We start from the raw sequence: 21,275 nt of genomic DNA, 5'->3' as shown, positions 1-21,275 counted from the left end.
GAGCATTGAGGGCAGCTCCTGAACCACCCCCAGCCCCTCATTCTTGGTCAGCCAGCAGTCAGTCTGAGGGAGGGCAGCTGGGAGCTGAGCCACTTCAAGTAGCAAAACCTATACAACTTAAAAAGAGAGAAAATTTTACTTTCATATTTGATGCAACTCTATTTTGTTTCTGTCCATGACAGTTACGAAGATGTTGACTGTGATTAGTCTTCCTGTCACACACATCTAGCATCATGCAAGAAGAACACCACAAAACAATTGTTCATTGTGGTGCTAATGCGAATACCTAATTTTATATATTTGGTCAGTGGCCTCCTGTTGTCAGATGAGAGTGACTGAACTCCACCTAAAATTGGACTTGGTACAAATAACAAATGCCAGAAAAAGAATGGGGAAAAATCTATACTGGAATTTATATTTACTACCCTCAGATGTTTACTATCAAAAGTTTTATAAACAAAAATGTTTACCAGCCTACGAACAGTTAATACTTGCCTTCCCACCCTCACCCCCACTTATGTTCACCCTTCTTAATATTTAAATACTGCTGCTGTTTACAGCACATGGAGGAAAAAGCTGACAAAAGCCTTTGGCCAATAAAATAAAAATTTAAAAAGTTGGATTATTTACATTTTTGCTTTGTTAGTAAACTGCAATGGTTGGCTCTAGAGGCAAGACAAGTGCGATTAACATCCACTGAATCTTCTGGCAACAGCAATGCACTCTGATGTTGTGTAGAGTCAGCTTCTGTTAAGCCTTAGGGAGAATTCGGCCAAGTATAAGACCCATACAACACATTCAAATGCTAGTAGTTTATTCTCCATAAACCAAAGTAAATAACTCTAATGATGTAACCAAAAAGCAGCATGAGGGGGTCATTTAGTAGAGAAACAAAATGTTTAATATCATACATTTCAGAATTTATTGTACCTGACATTAGATTTGCTTAATTTAAATATACATACATGCACACTACCAATTAGAAAATGGAGATACTTTTATTTCTATCCCTAAGTAAGAATACATCATTATAGAGAGAGAAATGAAGAAAAAAACAAGAAAACTTATAATGAAACTGGGAGGAATCTATACCTTTATGTTCTCAAATGCTTCTATAGATTAAAACAACCAGGGCTGAATGCTTTACCTTCTAACTAGAGATAGCTGCAATGCTGGAGCCCAGTAATGTACAAACAGAGAGAGAGAATCCATGTGGCTACTTAGCATAGAAAATTTCCATCCTGCTTTTCAAAAGAATGCAGGAAGGAAAAGCCCCACTGTGTTGGGGATGTGGAGGGCCAACGCTGTGCCTGTGTATCACAGTAGTTGTTCCCATGACACTCGCAATGTTCGTGAGGAAGCAAGATAGGAGGGCAAATTTGCAGTGAGTGGAAAAACAGTTTAACACACAAGAAACAGAACCAGGCATTTGGGATGCTTTACTGGGCTTTGTTTATCTACATTTGTGATACTTCTCATTAGGTGTCAATTTCATTTACCAGGGAAGAGATGGAGAAAAATAATTGCTCTTTTTCAACAAATACTGGGAAAGCAACACCAAGAGAATCTTCCACAACATTTTGGCTTTACATCATCCCAGCTATCAGCTACCCAACAGCTGTGCATTTTACAATGACTCGCTGTACAGACAATGATTGAAAGAGCCAATCTGTGACACATGGTGAGGCAGGAGCAAGATATAGCAGGAGGTAACGGGAGAGAAGCGAGGTCAGAAAAAACAAGTTAGTGCTGGCAAGGAGAGGAAGGAAGGGGAGAGAGAGAAAGCAAAAGGCTACATATAGACAAATAAAGGGCAATCCCAAATAGATGTTCTTCAAACAGCAGTTTGAGTATATGCCCTGGGAAACCATGCAATCTCTACATGGCATTTGTATTTTACTGGTGTAGACTCAGAGCCAAATGAGAGTTAGACGATATAAATTATCTTAGGATCTAATGTACAGATCAACAAAATTTAAACATGAGGACTAGAGATGAAAAAGAAGGTAAACAGGCCTAATCATTCTCTAAAGGAAGGTATATTTGCATTCACTTAAAAGTAAATAAAAAAAAGCAAATATCAACTTTACGCGATTGAGTTTATGTGTTTTATTATCTATAACCAAGTTCACACAAACACATAACATAATGTTAAGTTCGATAACTTAGTTAATACTTCCAAGAGGATAAGGATCTGGGTCTTAGGGAAATGTTGATTTTTTTTAAAAAGGGGGGAACATATAGGCTAGGTGGAGAGAAATGGAAATAGAAGACCATAAATTTTTTTTTCAACTAAAACCTGTCGTGATTTTTGAACAAATCCCATTAAAATGGCACCATATAATATTTTTGATGAATATCTATCAAAAACTTACACTTGATGTCCCTAGGCTTAGCTGTGGGAATAGGGAAAGTGGAAAAGGGTGGTATCTGGATTCAAGCCATGGACTACCCAAAGGTCCAGGAGAAGGTTGCTGAGAGCTCCTGGTTCCTCTGTAGAAATTAGAAAAGAATGCCCCTTCCCACAAGAGGGAAGGCTGGATATCAACTCCCATTCATCCTGCAGACCCATGTGCCTGTGCAATGAGTCACCTGGGGCCACTGAGAGGGGAGTACTGCTCACAGGTGATGTAAAAAAGAGTGAGAAATCACTCAGGCCTGTAAACTGCATCTACTGTTAAATTTTATGCTAGACTGCCTGCCCATCTCACAGAAATCAATTTGCCTATGATCTGAGAGAAGCAGAGTTAATGGTTCAGCCAAAATTTTCATGTGTACAGACAACAGCAAAAGTTCTATTACTCTCTGGGATACAGTGTTGTCTTCCCCTTTTCTTCTAGTCTTCCTCTTATCCAGTCCCCAGTAAGAGAAACCATGGATCTATCTTTTTTTTTCTAGTTAGAAAAAAAATGTATTCAAGTTAGTGAAAATACATTATGCCTTTGTGGCTAGCTCTAGCAGGCCCACTGAAGAATCTCAGTAAACACAGCAAAGCATCACTGGAAACTTTATATACACGTCCTCTGAATTGTACAAGAACACCACTGGATTAGGAATCAGAAGACTCTGGCAGAAGACTTTGCTGCCAAAACCATCTGTATATTTCTGGAAAGTAATTAACACGAACAAGTCTCTAGGTCTCAGTTAGAGTAATAACAATAACTGTGATTGCAACAATAACAATCGACATGCACTGAATGCTTACCATGTGCATCTTATGTGTAGTAACACATTTAACCTTTACAGTAAGCTTATGAGATGTGGTTATTGTCTTCACAGATGCAGAAACTGCCACAAAAGCATAATGTATTTTCACTAACTTGAATCCATTTTTCCTCTAACTAAAAAAAAAGATGGTTTCTCTTATTGGAGTAGGGGCCTGAGAAGGTTAAGAGGAAGACCATGGGACAAGACTGAGAGGCAGTGAGGCCTCTCAAGGTTACACAGTGAAATGAGGAGGTGGGATCAGATGACCACGAAAGTCCACCCAGTTTAAATGTTCTCTGTAATTCCACTTGACAGAAAGGTGAACAAATGCCAAAACTGCTTATCAGATTTTCTAAGAGATTATTACTCTTAGACCAATACTTGTTAGAAATGTTCAATTTATCACATTTTATGTAATTTGATACTATATAGCTTCACATGCAGCAAAGATAGTTAAGGATTTACTTGAAGAGTATGCCACCAAAAAAGGGTGAAACTTTTGCCACCTGATTTCATCCCTGTACTAAATTTCATTGAATGGCCTTATCAAGCACCGCAGAGATGTCGGCTACAGAGGAACTAACTTGGAATAGTACAGTGAAATGAAATGTACACCCCGGGTGATTAGCATTTCTGACACAAGTTTAAAAAACGAACTATATACTTTAAACAACACTCCCAAGAAAGCCAAAACGTTTGTACTAAAAAGAGAGTTAGCAGAGAGAAGTGATGTTAAACTCCTTGCCCTCTCCTGCATGCTCATACCTACAGTTATGTGAAGAACGGCTCATAACTGATTGACTTTTACCCTGCACAAAACACAGCTAAATACTAGACTTTGAGAACAATCAAATTTTCTGAGCTGTCTCCTCTACAATAAATGATATAACTTAATGCTTGATCATCCAGGACCACGTGTCCCACGTGAGCGCTTCTGTTGAGTTATGTGTTCTATAGCGTGTCAAAATGCAAACAATGAAAACAAAAGTTCACACATCCCCATTTGGAATGATAAGCATATTTGGAAATAAGATTTGAAAATCTTCAGATTGTTAACTACCCATGTCCGGGATTTCAAATTAAAAACTGTAATATATTTATACCTAAGAAAGGTTTTTGTTTAGGTTATTAAGAAAAGTTCTATTGACCCAATTTAGAATATTTTACTTATTACATTCTAACATTTATGTAGGTGACACTTCAAAAACCATCTCAATACAGATACTGCCTAAAGAATTCTAGAGTATGGAGTATTCATTGTTTTAAACATGTTAGAAGCAGTTAAATACAGATTTTACTGAAACCACTATGAGAAAAAATATTTTTGAAAGAAAGGAAACATCAAAACACTTTAGACAAAATACATTATAGGTATATTCAAATTATGGATGAATCTTCGAAACATAATATTTAGTTAAAAAAGCAAGTTGTAGCAGACCACAAACAGTATGACTGGCTGATCATAGTTTCAGATTTGCCCAGGACCTTCTTGGTATGTGCCTGTTATCCTCCTGTAATTATTAATAGCATCCCTTTAACATGCTCAAAAGTATGTCAGCTTGGATGATAAATTATATAGTCATCCTAAATATGATAAATTTCTACAAAGCTAAAAACAAAATAAAACTAGCAACATATACTCTATGAATGATTGTAATAAAATTCTAAAAATAATATCAAAATCAAAAATCTAAAGAATGATTAAAAAAATATCCAGAGAACATCTGAGGCAGGGGAGAGGTATAGATAGAGCTTGGGATAAGAAAGGAACACACAGGTAAACACAACAGCACTGGTAGTACTCCTATTCTTAAATGGGATGGTAGGTTCGTGAATATTCATTTGACAGTTATGTTCCATAATAAGCTTGTTACATATGTTCTTTTATATATAAACACAAGTAAAAAACATCTCATAATACACTTTTTTTAAAATGTAAAAGGAGTAAAATGGTAAAAAGGAGTAAAACTACCACCCATGATTTTTTAAAGATAGAACAAATTATCAGAGAATTTATTAGCAATTCAATATCCATTCTGATAGATTAGTTGAAAGTGCTTTCTGGCAACCATCTATATCATGTTAGCAAAAGTTACACAGAAAAAAATTACATCTAGTTTGGTGATCAAGGAAAGCTAGTTGCTTGGTGAGTTTGAATAGATGAAGTTTGATATAAGAAAGCTGGGTGAGGATGAGGCAATTGACAAATAGATAACCAAATAAATACACAACCCCAAGAACATAACAAATGAGGCAGAAGACAAAAGATGTATGATGACTGAAATAACTGAACATAAGAGGTAACTGGAACATGAACTCTTTTATCAGAGAGAAGGTCAGGTTTATATAGTAACAATGCCTCGAATATGTTCTGGCACTTGCCAGTGATGGAATATGGTCAGACATTGATAAGAACAAAACCTAAAAATATTTTAGATGTCATGTGACATTAGACTCCAGTTAGCAACAATTTATTGTATGATTTGTTAGCAAGATGAGAGGATTTTGAATATTCCCATCACAAAGAAATGACAAATGTTTGCAGTAATGGATATGCTAATTAGCCTGATTTGGTCATTACACATTGCATACATATACCCAAATATCACACTGAGCCCCATAAATATGTACAATTATTATATGCCAATTAAAAATAATTTTATTTTTATTTTTTTAAATTTAAATTTAAATTTTATTTTATTTTTATGGTGGCTGGCTGGTAAATGGATCCGAACCTTCAACCTTGGTGTCAGAACACTGCGGCTAACCGGCCAGCATCCTGGTCCCACCACTTACAAAATTAAAAATTTAATTAGCCAGTTAGCTTATTCATTAAACACTTGAATAAAGAATTCCCAGTAATTAAAAAAAATTTTTTTTAGAAGATAACTGCCATGATATATATTATATAGAACCACACAAAATAAGTCCATAAAAAGTCAACAATCTCACTTCAGTGGCACTTATCAACAGGGGATCTTATTTAACAGAATTACTACAAAACTTATGCTAAGAAAATGAATAATTTTGTGTTTCTGGCATCATTTAAGGTAAATATATGAACTAAAAATATGAAAGTAGTTGGTCACTTTATTAAACGGGTGGTTATATTCATCTTTACAAACAGGGACTCGTGCACTTTGGTGTGAATTCACAGTTACATCCCTAGTATGCGGTCCCCTCACTAGGTTTTTAAATAGTAAAATAAAACAATGAAATGTGAGTTACTGTTGATGAACACTAGATCTGTTACTATTACAAAGTAAAATAATAATTATTAAGAAAGCAAATACCTGGAATACTTGCAGGAGAAATTGGGCCAGATCGCGACTGGTTGCTTCCTACAGGAGAGCCAACAGGAGAAGGTGATGGGCCCCCCGGGATGCTGGAGAGATGGGGCGACGCGTGTGGAGAGAAAGGCGACTGGGCCGGGTTGCTCTGCTCCCCTTGGCTGCTCGTGGACCCGGATGCACTGACGGCTGAGCTCAGAGTTGCTTCTGTTCCCGTGGGGAGGTCATCGATGGAGCCAGACAGGTCCTGAGAAAGAAAGAAAAGGCATGTATAAATAGAGTATCACATAAACCAATATCTAATGAAATGACTACTTGAAAATCATAACCACCCCCTTCGGAGATGAAGTTTTCCTGGGTAATACCCAAATTCAGAGCATGGCCACTTTTTATTAGAATACTTTAATAAGCTCGCTCATGGTTGAACCCATAAGACTGTGGCTATCTCCTAAAAAAAATCATGAGGACAGTTGTACCTCTTTCATAAAACCGTCCTTGTACAGTTTTCCTTTCAGCTGTCAGCACCTAGTCTGTCAGTCCTGTTGAAGTGCCATACAAAACAGAGAGGACTCCATGTGGTGACTTACCGTACGAATGGAATGCCTGATTCTTAAAATGATTACTTCAATAAACTAAAAAACGACAGGCTTTGGGTCCTTTTATTTAGATTTCCACATTGGAGGACTTTGAAATTCCACATTGAATTTCAAACTAGGATATTCTATTTTCTATTCAAAATTTTATACTCACGATGAATAAAACTTTATTTCAAAAAAAAAATAGTCAAAATTTTAGTCAAACTTTGTGGTGAGAAATTCTTACATTTTAAGTAACTGCAAAGTGACATTATAATAAAATTAGTGATATGTGTATTTTATATGATACTGTGAAAATAAATCCTTTTGAAGTTATGTTGGCAGTCTTAATGTTATACCTTACTTTTAATAACAATTTTATGCTGTTAATACCATCTGAGCCTGTTATTAAAATTCCCATTTGACCCATATAGAAAACTGAAACACAGAGAGTCAAAGTTATTGTTGAAGGTTATACTACTGAGGACAGAACGCAGGTGGCAAAGATGATAAAGGGAAGATGAGAGGAGGGAAAGGAGGAAACTCTCCTGCACCCTCACCAGAATGTGAGGAGAATGGCAACTTTCTCTTGGCCGTCCTCATTGCTGTGCCCCCTGGCCCAGGATGCGGCCACCAGCAGCAGGTGCTGGGGACGTGAGTGCAGAACTGCAGCGCCACCCAGATCACCAAGTCCGCAAACCACCGAGAGCAAGGCACTGAATGAGTCCTGATGGCTGAGCTGCAGTGTGTATAAAAAATATCTGTCCTGGTAATCTAAGACTAAATACTGCAGAAAGGAATCAGAAACACCTGGGTATGATACCATCTACAAGGCATATTCAGTCCTAATATATACCCTCCACTCATTAAATTTTATTAATGTTTAATTTTATCTCACTGCTTACTACTGGGACTTCTGAAACTGGGGCTTTGAAAGCTGCTGGAGAAAGATGTTTAAGATTCTAAGAATAAATCTAGACAAGAAATTATAAAAGGGGCAAGGTAAAGCAGACCTGGTTATAGCTCTTCTGGGTACCCCAAAATGTCACAAAGCAAACTCGGGATTAGGACCCCAGTCCCCTGCACAGTTTATCTGTTGATCATCTGTTATAGCATATAAATAACTTTTTTTTTTAACAGCAAAACTGTCAATGATTATAAAATACATTCTAAAGTATAGTTGATGAGAACCTCACAAAAAAGATGAATGTTACAGAAAAAGTGTCTGGTGCTAAGAAGAATGTCATCTTTCTAAGTAAAACAGAATCTTCAATGCTGAGTCATTGTGCTTATGAAAAACAACACAACAGGAGCAGGGTAGATTGAAAATGTCATGTCTAAAAAGAGTATCATCAAATAGCCAATATAAAATGGGGTATATTCAATCAGATTTTCAGAATTCAGAAATAAAATATATAAACATTTTTGCCCAGGACACATACACATATTCAGCTGGTAAAACTCTGTATTTGACTTCATTATTGGGTTCAACAACAGTCCTATTTAGAGGTTCTGATTTGAATGCAACTTTTGTGAAGCCAGGTAGAAACAGAGGAAGGTTATTAAAGCAAGTAACATGCTACATACAACATAATGTAATCAAACTCCAGCAATCAAAGCAATTACTGGAGATCCTCAACATAAATCTTAGTATAACAGGTGTGTACACATGCACACATGCCAATGTGCTACAAGAGAAAACAGGACATGGTTTCAGTGCTCTCCGCCACACCCCCAGGCTGCATGACTGTGCATGGCCTCACAGGTGGGGTAGGTGTGGGGGTGGGAAAGAGTGGTTGCATCTTAGATAATTCTTCCACTGTTTGCCTCTGTTGAGAAAACAGAATAATTTAATCAGGCCCCCTCGCCTTCGGTCTGGTTGTGGGTGGTGCAGCGTATTCTTTGGAAATAAGTTGTGTGTGGGTGAAGTTAGTGCGCATGTGCAGCGCCGTGACTTGGCTGGCGCTGACTGCCTCAGACGTCTGCCGCGTGGGGCCATGCTCTCAAACCTATGGCTCCAAGGACCTTTTGGCCGGTTACCTAGCTCACAGACTTGCATGTGAGGGGTCTGGTGACCCAGCCTGGCATGTGAAGGGTTTGTGACCCAGTCTGGACAATAGGCTTGAGGGGTCTGTGAGCTCCAGACCAGCCCTATCTTGACAATTGGCCCAGTTGGCAGGATTATGAGCAGGTAAAAGAGCTCGACAGCCTCCAAGGCATTCCCCTCCTAGCCTGATGTAACCAACTTAGAAAAACAGAAAGGGACACACCAGCAATGGCTCTTTAATGCAGGACATTGCAAGCCATGGCCTGTGGGCTAAAATTGGATCTTGTTTTTGCTCTGCCCACAAGCTATACATTTTCAGATGACTAAAAACAACTAAAAGAATATTTTGTGACATATGAAAAATATATAAAATTCAAATTACAGTGTCCATAATGTTTTACTAGAACATGACCATGCCCATTCCTTTAAGTATTGTTTGTGGCTGCTTAGGATGGCAACACTAGAGCACTTGTGACAGAGACCATATGGCCAAGGAGGCCAAAAATATTTACTATTTGGCCCTTAGAGAAAAAGTTTGCTGACCCCAATTAAAGAACCACATAAACTAGTATCATCTCTACTGCCCCTGCCTCTTCCTTGGGCTGAAAATATGAATTAAGACAGGCCTCAGCCGAACTGCACAATGACCTTACTATACATCTTGATTTGTACAAGTTTTAACAAGAAAGGAAACCTAGTCCATTACTACGTCCACCTGAAAAATACTGAGTGAGAACCAGATGTAATCTTTACCTTTTTTTGAAGGTATCTGCTAGTAAGGATGTGTGGTAGCCTCCACGAGTTAGAATCTCATATAATACCTAACAAATGGATGTTACTAATAAACAAGGGTCAATCAGACAAGAATCAGTTGTGAGGAAATATGCTTTTCATGTTTTAGAGAAAAAAAAATTGGTAGATAATTGGATATAAAAGCATTTTCTATTATAATACATATGGAGGTAAACATAGAAAAGAATGTAGATTCAACTTTTAAAAAATCATCATTGTTAAATAATTTTATGTAAACCTTTCTTTATAAAAAACAAAATGTTACTTTGAAATTTTTGTAATTCTCTGCATGACCTACAAATTCCTTCCCTGTCCTCCCTTAAAATTCCACGTTTTGGTTGAAAGAGTCACACGTTTTGGTTGAAAGAGTCACACTTCATTTGAGCTGCAAAAGCATCAAAAACAATTCTGTTATTCAACAAGCTGATCAAGGAACTATCAAGAGAAAAACATGAAAACGGTGGCTTTGTGTTCACATGTCATCAGAATTTCAGTGCTGACTAGACCTCAGTGTAACAGAAGAGTAATAAAAAGATATAATTATGATATTACTGTTATACACACACGTAACTTTTATATGTAAATTATATAGAAATATTCCCGCCCTGCACATACACTTAGGATATCCATATGTAGAGCTATCTTAAAACATGCTAATAAAAGAAGTTCAACAGTGGTTTAAGCATTCAGCCTCGTTAACAAAGAAGCTCTGTAACTAATACTCCTCTAGAGGACAATTTAGTCAGCAGGGCACCAACTCTATTCTTCTTTTATAAGTACTATCAGATCTATGATGCCTGCAAAGAACAGAGAGATCTCACTGCATCTCATTCTAACCAAGGCACCTTCAAGCTACACTGCTTCCATTTATCTTGCCGGAAAGCTGGCAGGTAAGGTAATTGCAGGGAGGACTCTTTTAAGGGCTGGAGTCCTCCTGCCCCATAGCATCACTTAAATCCTTCTTTTTTTGTAGTAATTGGTAAGGCAATGACTTCATGGGCTCATGCATAGTAAAATCACTATTTTGCCATCATCATTTAATTTGGTGAAATTTTACTATCGAGTTGGGTTTTTAATATCTGATATCACTTAGACAGAATACTGAATATTTTCCAGCACACCAAAAATAATGTAAGTCCTATTATCATTGGTTAATTTGTTTTTTTTTTTTTTAAGTCATTGTCTCAAAAACCAAAACCCACAAAGCTTGTTTTACTTTAAAACTTAACTTAAATCAAAGTTCCCTGAAAAGACTTTCCCTCTGTAACTATCACCCTTCCGTTTTCTCTGCCCAGGTAAAATTTCCATTCTAACCCAAGTGACAAATACAAGAGATTTCACTGTGCTTAGAATGAAATACCACCAGAGAGCAGTAACAATCTTTTCAGACTATGACATGAGAAACATTTATGAATTAACATACAGCACAAATATGTTCCTGATTCCATACATTGGGACAAGGTTGGGTAGGGCACTGAGGGAAGAAATATATATGGGAACATGCCACAAGGAAGGCACACAGGAAGAATTTTTAAATATCTACATATATGTAAAACAGACATAATAACATTAAGTATAAATATTCCCTCATGTCTGTATATTGTCTATGATCTTCCCTGAAAATATTTTACATTAATACATTATGACTCACTACATCAAAAGACATCTTTGGTTTTGATGATATTCAATTTAGCCTAAGTTAGCTTACTAAAGGATAAATTTAGTCAGTACTGCTGATGTTTTACTATCTTAAAGAACTGGGAATAAGTGAGAAAATTTTACTCCCTCACTTAATTAAATAAGTGGGTTTTTAAAAAAGCAAATGAACTTCAAAATACTCTAAGCTATGGTTCTCAGTACAATTAGCTGATGGTATTAGATCAGCCACTGATATAGAGCTGCCAAGCCCTGCACACATTTGGGCATCTCTTGCTCATAAGTGCCCCAGGAGAGTATGAGGATAAACACTGAATTAGAAACAGAGAGGATATTTCAATCAATGAGACTAGTTCAGGTCTCTTGTTTAAGGATTTTAATAGGATACAGTTAATGATTTCTCACTGTGACTTCTCATGGGTTTAAAGCAAAGGTTAAAATGCCAGTGAAATGGTCTTCAAAAAAAGTCTTAGCTATCTTCAAAAGCAGAAATAGTATGTCTTCTCTTTTTTAGAATACTAAGTCTAAAATACAGGCATGTATTTTTTCTTTTTCTCTCAACTAGACCCCAACATTCTTAAGGGTAGTGACTCCTAGTGCCAGTTGTGGTGCTAAAAAGAGGATGGATTTGACTGTTCACTGGTAAATGTCACTAAATTTATAAGCTCCACAGTAAACAGCTGCAAACACTATATGAAGTAATCTAGCACATGCAAACATTTCTAAATATTTACCATAAATGCTCTACTGAAAACGACTGACTTAACTATTAAAATTTAGCAATGAATTCTTAGATCTCTGTTTCCAATTATCATCCTGGAGGTCAAGTATTCAGCCTCATTAAATTCTTAGTCCTTTAGAAACACACTGTAAAATTACTTCATACCTTCTAGCCTTATTTTGGAGCTATTGTTTTGAGCATACGATAAAAATACACCTTGAAATTGATACTAGAATTTAGTCAATAATTAGACACGTACACACAAAAAGAAAAGCCTCACAGTGACTTTAATTTCATTGATGCTTACAGGCTGCTCTCAGCAAAAACCTGTGTTGTAATAGTATATTTTAAGATATCAACCGAAGTCCCTGCTGCTCTCATTTGTCTAGACAGCAACTGAGTTAAAAGCTTAGATTTCCTGTCTAAATGGAAAAAAATGCAAGGTACTAGAAAGACAGAATCCAAAGAAAATCCTTCCAAGTACTAATTTTTACAACTTAAAAGCATCCTCTTTTAAAGTTATATACGTCTTACTTTTATTTAAATATGTCCAAGTAAATACTTATCTCTTCATTATATGTGACAATATATACAATGTATAGCCTTAAGATGTATGGCATGATAATGACAATGATGATTTTTCAACTGGAAAAAAATGTTTGGTGCTAATTTAAAAATAGTCACAAGTTCCACAAATGACAAAACCATAGCCAAAGCAAGGGATAACACAAGGAAAGTTAATGAGCCAAAATACATTTTAAGAGAGGTAGCCAAGAACCACTTTTTGGGGAAACAACTTTGACTGGATGCATTTGTATCCTCTTTCAAGCACAGATTCCAGTATGTGTAACTCTCATTTTAAGAGGACAATTATAATCAGCTACACTCACACTTTACAAAAGCAGGAGTCAGAGTTAAGCACACTATTATAGATAAATATTATTATAATTATTATATTGTTTTTGATTTTTTTAAGACCAGCAGCTAAAATAAAAGCTATCCTCAAAGATCCTTGGGTTAAAACTCCTGATATGAAATGTGCTGCCATTCTAAATTTACAAGCGGTAAACGATAAAATTATGAGATATGCATCATGGTAGGGTTTTTTTTTTTTTTTCCCCATTGCAGAGGCTTCAGAGGGTTCCTTAAATAGTCCCAGTTTTTGAATTCTGCCTGGGAGATTCTTTGCTCTTCTGCTATCAACAACAGACTTGAGAAGTTACGTAGAGCAGAAAGAACAACAAACAGACCTTTTAACATAATATGAGCAGTCTTGAACTTAAAAATAACCTGGTAAGAAAATTTATTTATAAATTTATAATGGTTGTATGGAATTTGGTAATAACCTTCATCTGAAAAAAAACTATCACCGTCCTGAAAAAAAAAAAAACACTATCACCGTCCTGTGAGGACTAGCCTCACAAATGATAATGACAGCCTTAACAATTACTACCACTGATTCACACTTCTAACATTTACCTGATTTCATTGTCCAACATAGTAAAGACCTTTCCCAACTTCAAGGCCCAAATCAACGGGAAAACACTAAGAAAGACTCATGTTAACAACTGCTGGCCATTTCTTACTCCAAGAGCGACGGCATTCTTAATAAAAATTATAGTGTCCCGGTGAAATTAAAGCTGTATAACCAAGTAAGAATACTGAATAATTTGGGAAAAGATACTTTTGCGCCCCGAGTCACCCTTAGGCATGCCCTGTCTGAGGTTTGCAGTTGGAGCTCTGTGGTGAGTGGGAGGAGGTGGAGAAAAAGGGAGATGGCAGTTTTTACATGCAAAGAACACAATATTTCAGGTGGCCTACCAAATATGGACTTGTACACTTAAATGTCTTTCTATCGTGGAGTCTCAACAAAGAGAGACAAACAACTAAAGAGACAAATTATAACGAAGAGCAGAACATTGTATGAGAGAGGGTAAGTGAGTAAGTGCTGTAGAATGCAGCACGCTGCGGCTGGGGAGCATTTACCAGGGCTGTGGTCTGAGACAGGCCCCGGCTAGGAGTGCAGGGCGCCCTCTGGACAGCAGTGGAAAAGTGGGGCACCCAAGGGAGGGCAGTAGCAGGAGGCAGAGAGAACAAGGCATCATGGCCCAGCGGGCAGGAAGAGGAGCGGGACAGTGGTTCACTCAGGGAACTGCGAGGCGCTCCAGCCCGCTGCATGTGACGGAGGTGGCAGCTCCACGGGCTGACCGAGGCAGGCTGGGAATGACCATGTGCACCCATGCCAAGACAGGAGGGTTTCAATTCTGAGGAACTAGGGAGCCAACAGAGGCCCAGGAGAGTGTTCATATCAAATTAGAGGAAGAAGATGCAGTGGGGTGCCAAATAAGAAACATTTAACCTTTTCAAGAAAAAAAACATATCTCTAGTTTTTATCAACAAAGAACACTTTAAACATGATTAAAATTGCAAGTACCATTTAAGAATAAATTTGTAATGTGTTTTTTAAAAAATCTATACTTTTTATCGTTCTATAAAATCGAACAAATAAATGAACAAAAACAACAAAAAGTGCCTAAGTAATTCTAGCCCAGATTGAACAGTAGTATGCGTCCTAGACTGCAATGACTGGATGAGTCTACATGGTCATCCTACGCATTTCAGTTCCAGGTAAGAATCAGTCAATAAAATGAGTTGAATGATACTCATACATACCTTAATCTTAAAACAGCACAAGAATATCTAAAAAGTAATTATGAGTACATACGCCCTTGACAGATTATTGTCTTATGGATATATTCTACCCCAAAACTGTTGGTGACATCTCTGGATGCATTTAGTTATAAAGGGGGAAAGGAAAATCACCTAATGATGCTGAGCAGGAGGACGGATATGGGTTTATGTGTTGGTGCTTTACAAATACTACTGCCAGGTATGAACATATAAATGTTAATAACCCATGTCCTTTGAAAGCAAATTGATTAACAGTACCTGTAAATATATAAGATTTAGACTTTGTCTACCAATTCCAAACATACCATAAATCTTCAGGACAGAAAAGCCATCAACACCACCTTTTGCATCTCTCATGGTAAAAAAAAAAAAAAAAAAACCTTTACTGTTTATAAAACTTAGCATGTAGAAATTCTGAAAGGAAGAATAAAAACAAAAAGACATGAACCCTCAAGAGACATTTATTTCTCGAGTAGTACAGTATAGCAATGGAATTATTTAAAACAATAAGACCTATAGGAACTGGAAATAAATTAGCAACTTAAAAAACAATAACCAAAAAGCACACAACTCACAAATCGTATTGACTCTGCATGGAATAAAGGGGAGTTTTATTTGTAGAATAATACTAAAACTTGGTTATTTTGATATTTTCCCCACTCACAGAAACTGTGTGAACATACATATATTTATTCGACATCATTCACCATACTTACACAAAAGTGGCAAAGACAGTACTGAGAACTCCTACAACACCTGTCACCCAGTTTCCTTAATGTTACCATTTCACATAACCACAGCACATTTATCAAAACTACACAATTAACATTGGTCAATACTATTAACTAAACTACAGACTTAATTCACATTTTGCCAGCTTTTCCATTAAAGTCCTTTTTCTGGTCCCGGGTCCAACCTAGGGTACCATGTTACACTGACTGGCCATGTCTCCTTAGTCTCCTCCAACCTGTGGCAGTTTCTCAACCTTCCCTTGTTTTTCATGACCTTGATATGTCTGAAGAGTACTCATCAGGTATTTTGTAGAATATCCCTCAATTTGCATTTGCTTGGTGTTTTCTTTTCTTTTTTTTTTTTTTTTTTGTCTTTTTGTGACCGGCTGCACCGCCCTCAGCCAATGAGCGCACCGGCCATCCTTATATAGGATCCGAACCGCGGAGGGAGCGTCGCTGCGCTCCCAGCACCGCACTCTCCCGAGTGCGCCACCGGGTCGGCCCGGTTGGTGTTTTCTTATGATTAGACTGGGATTGTAGATTTCTAGGAAGAATAGCACATGGTGAGATGTCCTCCATATCTATCATATCAAGGACTATAATATCAGCGTGACTTAGAACTGGTGGTGTTGGGCCGGCCCGTGGCGCACTCGGGAAAGTATGGCGCTTGGGATCCTCCGCTGAGCGAATCCTATATAGGAACGGCCTGTGTGCTCACTGGCTGAGCACCGTGCGGGCGACACCACGCCAAGGGTTGCGATCCCCTTACCGGTCACAAAAACGACAAAAAAAAAAAAAAAAAAAAAGACTGGTGGTGTTGACCTTGATAGCTCGGGTAAGATGTGTCTGCCAGGTTTCTCCACTGTTAAGTTACAATTTTCCTCTGTATATACTCCACTCATGAAGGCAGTCTACATCTAGCCCACTCTCAAGAAAGAGGAATTAAGCTCCACTTCCTGGAGAAAGGGTATCAATTTGTGGATGTATATTAAAATCAAACAGGAATAAATATTTGGGGGAATATATTTGAAGCTATGCAAGTACTCTATTTCTCCTTAAAGTTTTGCCCAGTAATTTTAGCATTTACCAGTGGATTTTGCCTGCAACAATTATTACTCTGGTGTTCTAATACTGATTTTCTATTTCCCTCATTCCTTCTACATTTATTATCTGGAATTTGTCTGTAAGAAAGAGCTGCCCTTTCTCCTTCATTTTTATGTGCAATTATTTATCTTAAATATGATGTTTCTTGTGCAACTGAGTTCCTTTATAAGATTATTAGGTAATATTCTTATCAACAATAAATAATAATAATACTTCCTGCTGAGATTTCATGATTATAAAATACTGAAGAGAAACACACACTTTATACTACTGCATACATGGCTGGTAGGAATATAAATTAGTATAATCACTTTGGGCAACAATTTTCCAGCACCTTATAAAGGTGAAGATGCATTTACCTTAAGACCCAGATATTCCACTCCGAGGTTTACACTCTGGTACATGTACATAAGGAGACCTATACAAGTATAGAAGGATTGTGTTGGTATTCTAACAGCAAAAGTTGGAGACAATCTTATTTTCCAATAATATCAAATAATCAAATAAATAAACTAAGATGGCCAGTTAGCTCAGTTGGTTAGGGCATGGTGTTGTGACACCAAGGTTAAGGGTTCGGATCCCCATACTGGCCAGCCATCAAAAAACAAACCAATAAACTGATATATTCAAAAAATGGAATACTATACAGCAGTGAAATTGAATAAGCTAGAGCTAAACATTTTAACATCAATCTCACAATGTTGATTGAAAACAACAGTGTAGCAATATGTAATGATACTGGAGAAAAGGTAGTTGAGAGTAGTGAACAATAAACATGATAGTGGAAATTCAGAAAGTCTAGAGCAGTAGCTGTAAGCAGAGATCAGAAGAAACAAAGAGTGGAGAGAAGCACTGTGGATTAGAAAGGAGACAGAAATAGAAAAGACAGAAGGCAGAAAAATTTCATGGTCCTCTCTGTTAGTATGGCATCTACAACCCTTAATCAGCTGGTATAACCTGAAGTGTCTTTTGCACTGCTCACTTGATGAAGCCCAGCTTCCTTCCAAGAGCCATCCATTAATATCTTGGTAAGGCCTTCCCTGACAACTATAGCACCAGAATGATCTGCAAAGCTCCTTCCTCTACAATCCATGTCATATTTATTTACTACAGAACTTTTCTCATATTGAATATTAATGAATTGTTAGCATTTGTCACAGTGCAAACTCTGGAGTTAGGAGTACTTCAATTTGAAGCCCAGCTATTCCATTTAACTGTCTGACCTTGGGCAAGGTACTACTTAACCTTTCTGTACTTAACTTTCCTCATCTATAAAATGGGGGAAATATTAGTACCTGCAGAAAAGGAGTTGCTGTGAGGATTAAATGAGAAATTATAAGTAAAAGGATTAGTGTAGCAAAACTTCAGAAAGTACTGAGCCATTATAATTAATCATAAGGGATAGTCTGCAGGACAGAGAGCCCAAATTGTGTGTAACGGGGAACCCAGTCCAAGAAAGCAGTGACATCAATAGGGAGTGGCTGAAAGACTGAAGAGGAGGAAGAGAAACTTGTCACCTCCCTCTCCTCCCAGTGGGTATTGGGGCAAAGGTTCTGCAGGCACTACCAGACCAAGTTGAGCAAGAAGTAGAGACTGGGTTTAAAAACAGGGAACTCCAGACAGCAGCAACCAGAAGAGAAGTGAAATTCTGCTACAAAAAGGCAGTTTTTAAAAAGTTTTAAAGTGACTTAGCTGTACCAATCACTCATAAGCTCCTACCTGCACTGTCTTTATGAACAGATTTTCAACAATATTTCTATCAATGAAAATTATAACGAATATTCTCGTACTAGAAAGTGGCTACCAGTAAAACAAGAAAAACACACCCATAATGACTGACTCTTTAAGAATCACAAACAAAAAATGTGACCATTATTAGAGTATTATTCTATATAATAAAAAGAATCCAGGATGTAGGTGGGGTTTGAAGATTGGGGCTGTTACTGATCAGCTGTGGGGCAAGACAGTCCAATCTTCTGTTAGACCGTAAAATGGGGATCATAATGCTTATTCTATCGATGGGTCAATATAATGAATAAATAAATGATGTGGTAATTGTAAAGGATATCAGTTTTAAAATAAGAGATATTAATTTCTGATGCTAAGTTATACATTGGAAGAGAGATTCAAATCACTCCCGTTTTAAAGAATAAGTAGGAGATACAAAAGAAATGAAACAAATACTAAGACTACATTATAATGTGAATCCCAGTTTCCTCCCTTGAATGCATATCTCGTTTTGTAATAATGAGCCAAAAATATACAAACAAGAGTCACTTGATTTCCTCAGTGTTTGAAGATTTAAAGATTGTTTAAAATTATCTCACTAAAACAAAAAGCAATAGCCTAATGCCTTTGATATAACGGAAAGCTTAAAAATTTTATATTTTCATAGAAATCATTCCTAAGACTTCTGAATTCTTTAGAAAAAAAGAGAATTCAGAAATTTTTTTACATAATTAGCTTAACTATGTTACAGATGAAAATGTTCTATGAAGACAATTTTTCTTCAACACATGCAGTACTACCCCAAAAGTCAAATTTAAAAACATGCATTTTTATTATTTTCTGTTATGATTCATAAACTTATTTAGATAAGAGGTTTCCAAAATGAGTTTTTCATTTTTGTACAGGGGCAGCCGGTCACTTAACACTTCAAGTGCTAGCACTCAAGCGCAATTTCTCCCAAGAGCATATAACCATTTTATAACATGTTACTTCCAAAACTACTTCTCCTAAGGAGGTAGTCATAAACCTATTTAGGGTTTCAGACAGAAACTGGCAATACCAATAATAATAGTGATGATGATAATAATGAAAATAATAAGGGTCTGAATTGGGACTCAAAGTCCAACATGTTGCACACACGCCACATCACCTACCTTTCAACAGAGCCGTGTATAAGCCACATAATGGTATTACTGCACCTCACACTTACAACTACCCTATCGCTTGGAGCATGTTCCCAGGCCCTAGAGTAGAATAAAGAGTTTTCTCTTATTCACTTCACTCTACTAAAGGGAGTCTCAAAGACAACATAAACAAATTAAGACACAGAATTCCTAAAAGTACAAGAGTAAAATTCACATTTCATTTGCACTCTAATACCTTTGATTTTTTTTTTTTTTTTTTTTGCTTGTTTTCTTTTTTGGCAGCTGGCCAGTACAGGTATACAAACCCCTGACCTTGGTGTTATCAGCACCACCTCTAATCCAGTCAGCTGACCGCTAGCGCTCTAGAACTTTGGAACAAGAGAAAAACCTAAGTGACCTGACTTGCAAGCCTATCATATTGCTTAATTCCTCTTTATCTCAGTAAAACATAAATTTTGAAGTAAAACTGCACTTGAATTCTGGCCATCAATCTGTAAATCCCTGTAAGGTGCTATGAAGCCTCTTCGAACGAATATGTCTTATTTTTCTCCTCTAATAAAACTTGCTTCTCAAAAGCATCTTTTTAACATTTGCATTGTATCATAACAGTATTCTTTTTGTATTTGGAGTTGGGGGTAGTTATGAACAAATATGAGCTCTGGAACCAGACAGCTGTATTCAAACCTAGCTCCTCTACTGACTCGGCAATGACTTAAGCCCACAAGCCTCCACTTCTCATCCGTACATAGTGTTGGATAATAACAGTAATGACATCACGGTGTTGTTGGGAGAGTTAAACGAGTCGCTGTAGATAAAGCAGCACTAAGCATGATGTCTGGCACCAGAATAAGTGCTCATTAAATATTTACTGTAATGTAGGTTTTATAGTAATAAGATGGCAGTTAATTCTTCCAGCAGGAATTCTGGAGTAAGAGCAGTCTGAAATCATGTCCTGGCTCTATCATTTTTTCATCTTGGGCAGGTACCTAACCTCTCACTGAGCCTGTTTCACCATCCTAAAAATGAGGAAAATAATACTTATGCCATGGTGAAAATTAAATGTAATTATGAATATGAACTATCAAGCATACAATAAGTGCTAAATAAACAGTTGCTATGCATATAAATGCATACATACACATATAAACATACAATTCAGACATGCACAGTTTATTTTTTAACACTATTCATAATGTAAAACATATTTTAAGTACAGGATAAAGAATTTGGCTTCTAGAAAAACATCTCACTTAGAAGGGATGATTAAATAGGAGTGGCATGAATGCATCCTTCCAAATATTTACCAGATAATTATGTGTTAGGCAAATAGTTATGGTAACAATCAATATTATACTAACAGCCTTTGACACTGATTTACCTATTTTTAATTGTTATTTTTAATTGACACATAATAATTGTACATATTTGTGGAGTACAGTATACAATGCTTAATGATCAAATCAGGGTAACTGCCATATACGTCACCTCAAACATTCATTATTTCTTTGTGCTGGAAACATTAAAAATCCTCTCTTCTAGCTATTTGAAAATATACAATATATTGTTGTTAATTATAGTCACTTTTCAG

At 36.8% G+C, this 21,275-nt stretch overlaps 1 protein-coding gene across 4 annotated transcripts in view; it reads right to left on the bottom strand.

The window, feature by feature from the left end:
- Nucleotides 1-21,275, bottom strand: part of ARID1B (AT-rich interaction domain 1B) — a 405,100-nt gene that overhangs the window by 108,447 nt on the left and 275,378 nt on the right. For all 4 annotated transcript variants that reach the window (XM_063096175.1, XM_063096176.1, XM_063096177.1 and 1 more), the window contains one exon: nt 6,501-6,744. In XM_063096175.1, the coding sequence (XP_062952245.1) occupies nt 6,501-6,744 (244 nt within the window). The remainder of the gene's footprint in view (nt 1-6,500; nt 6,745-21,275) is intronic.

Source organism: Cynocephalus volans, chromosome 5 (assembly GCF_027409185.1).
Source record: "Cynocephalus volans isolate mCynVol1 chromosome 5, mCynVol1.pri, whole genome shotgun sequence".
Lineage (NCBI taxonomy): Eukaryota > Metazoa > Chordata > Mammalia > Dermoptera > Cynocephalidae > Cynocephalus > Cynocephalus volans.
This window is presented reverse-complemented; position numbering and strand designations above follow the sequence as displayed.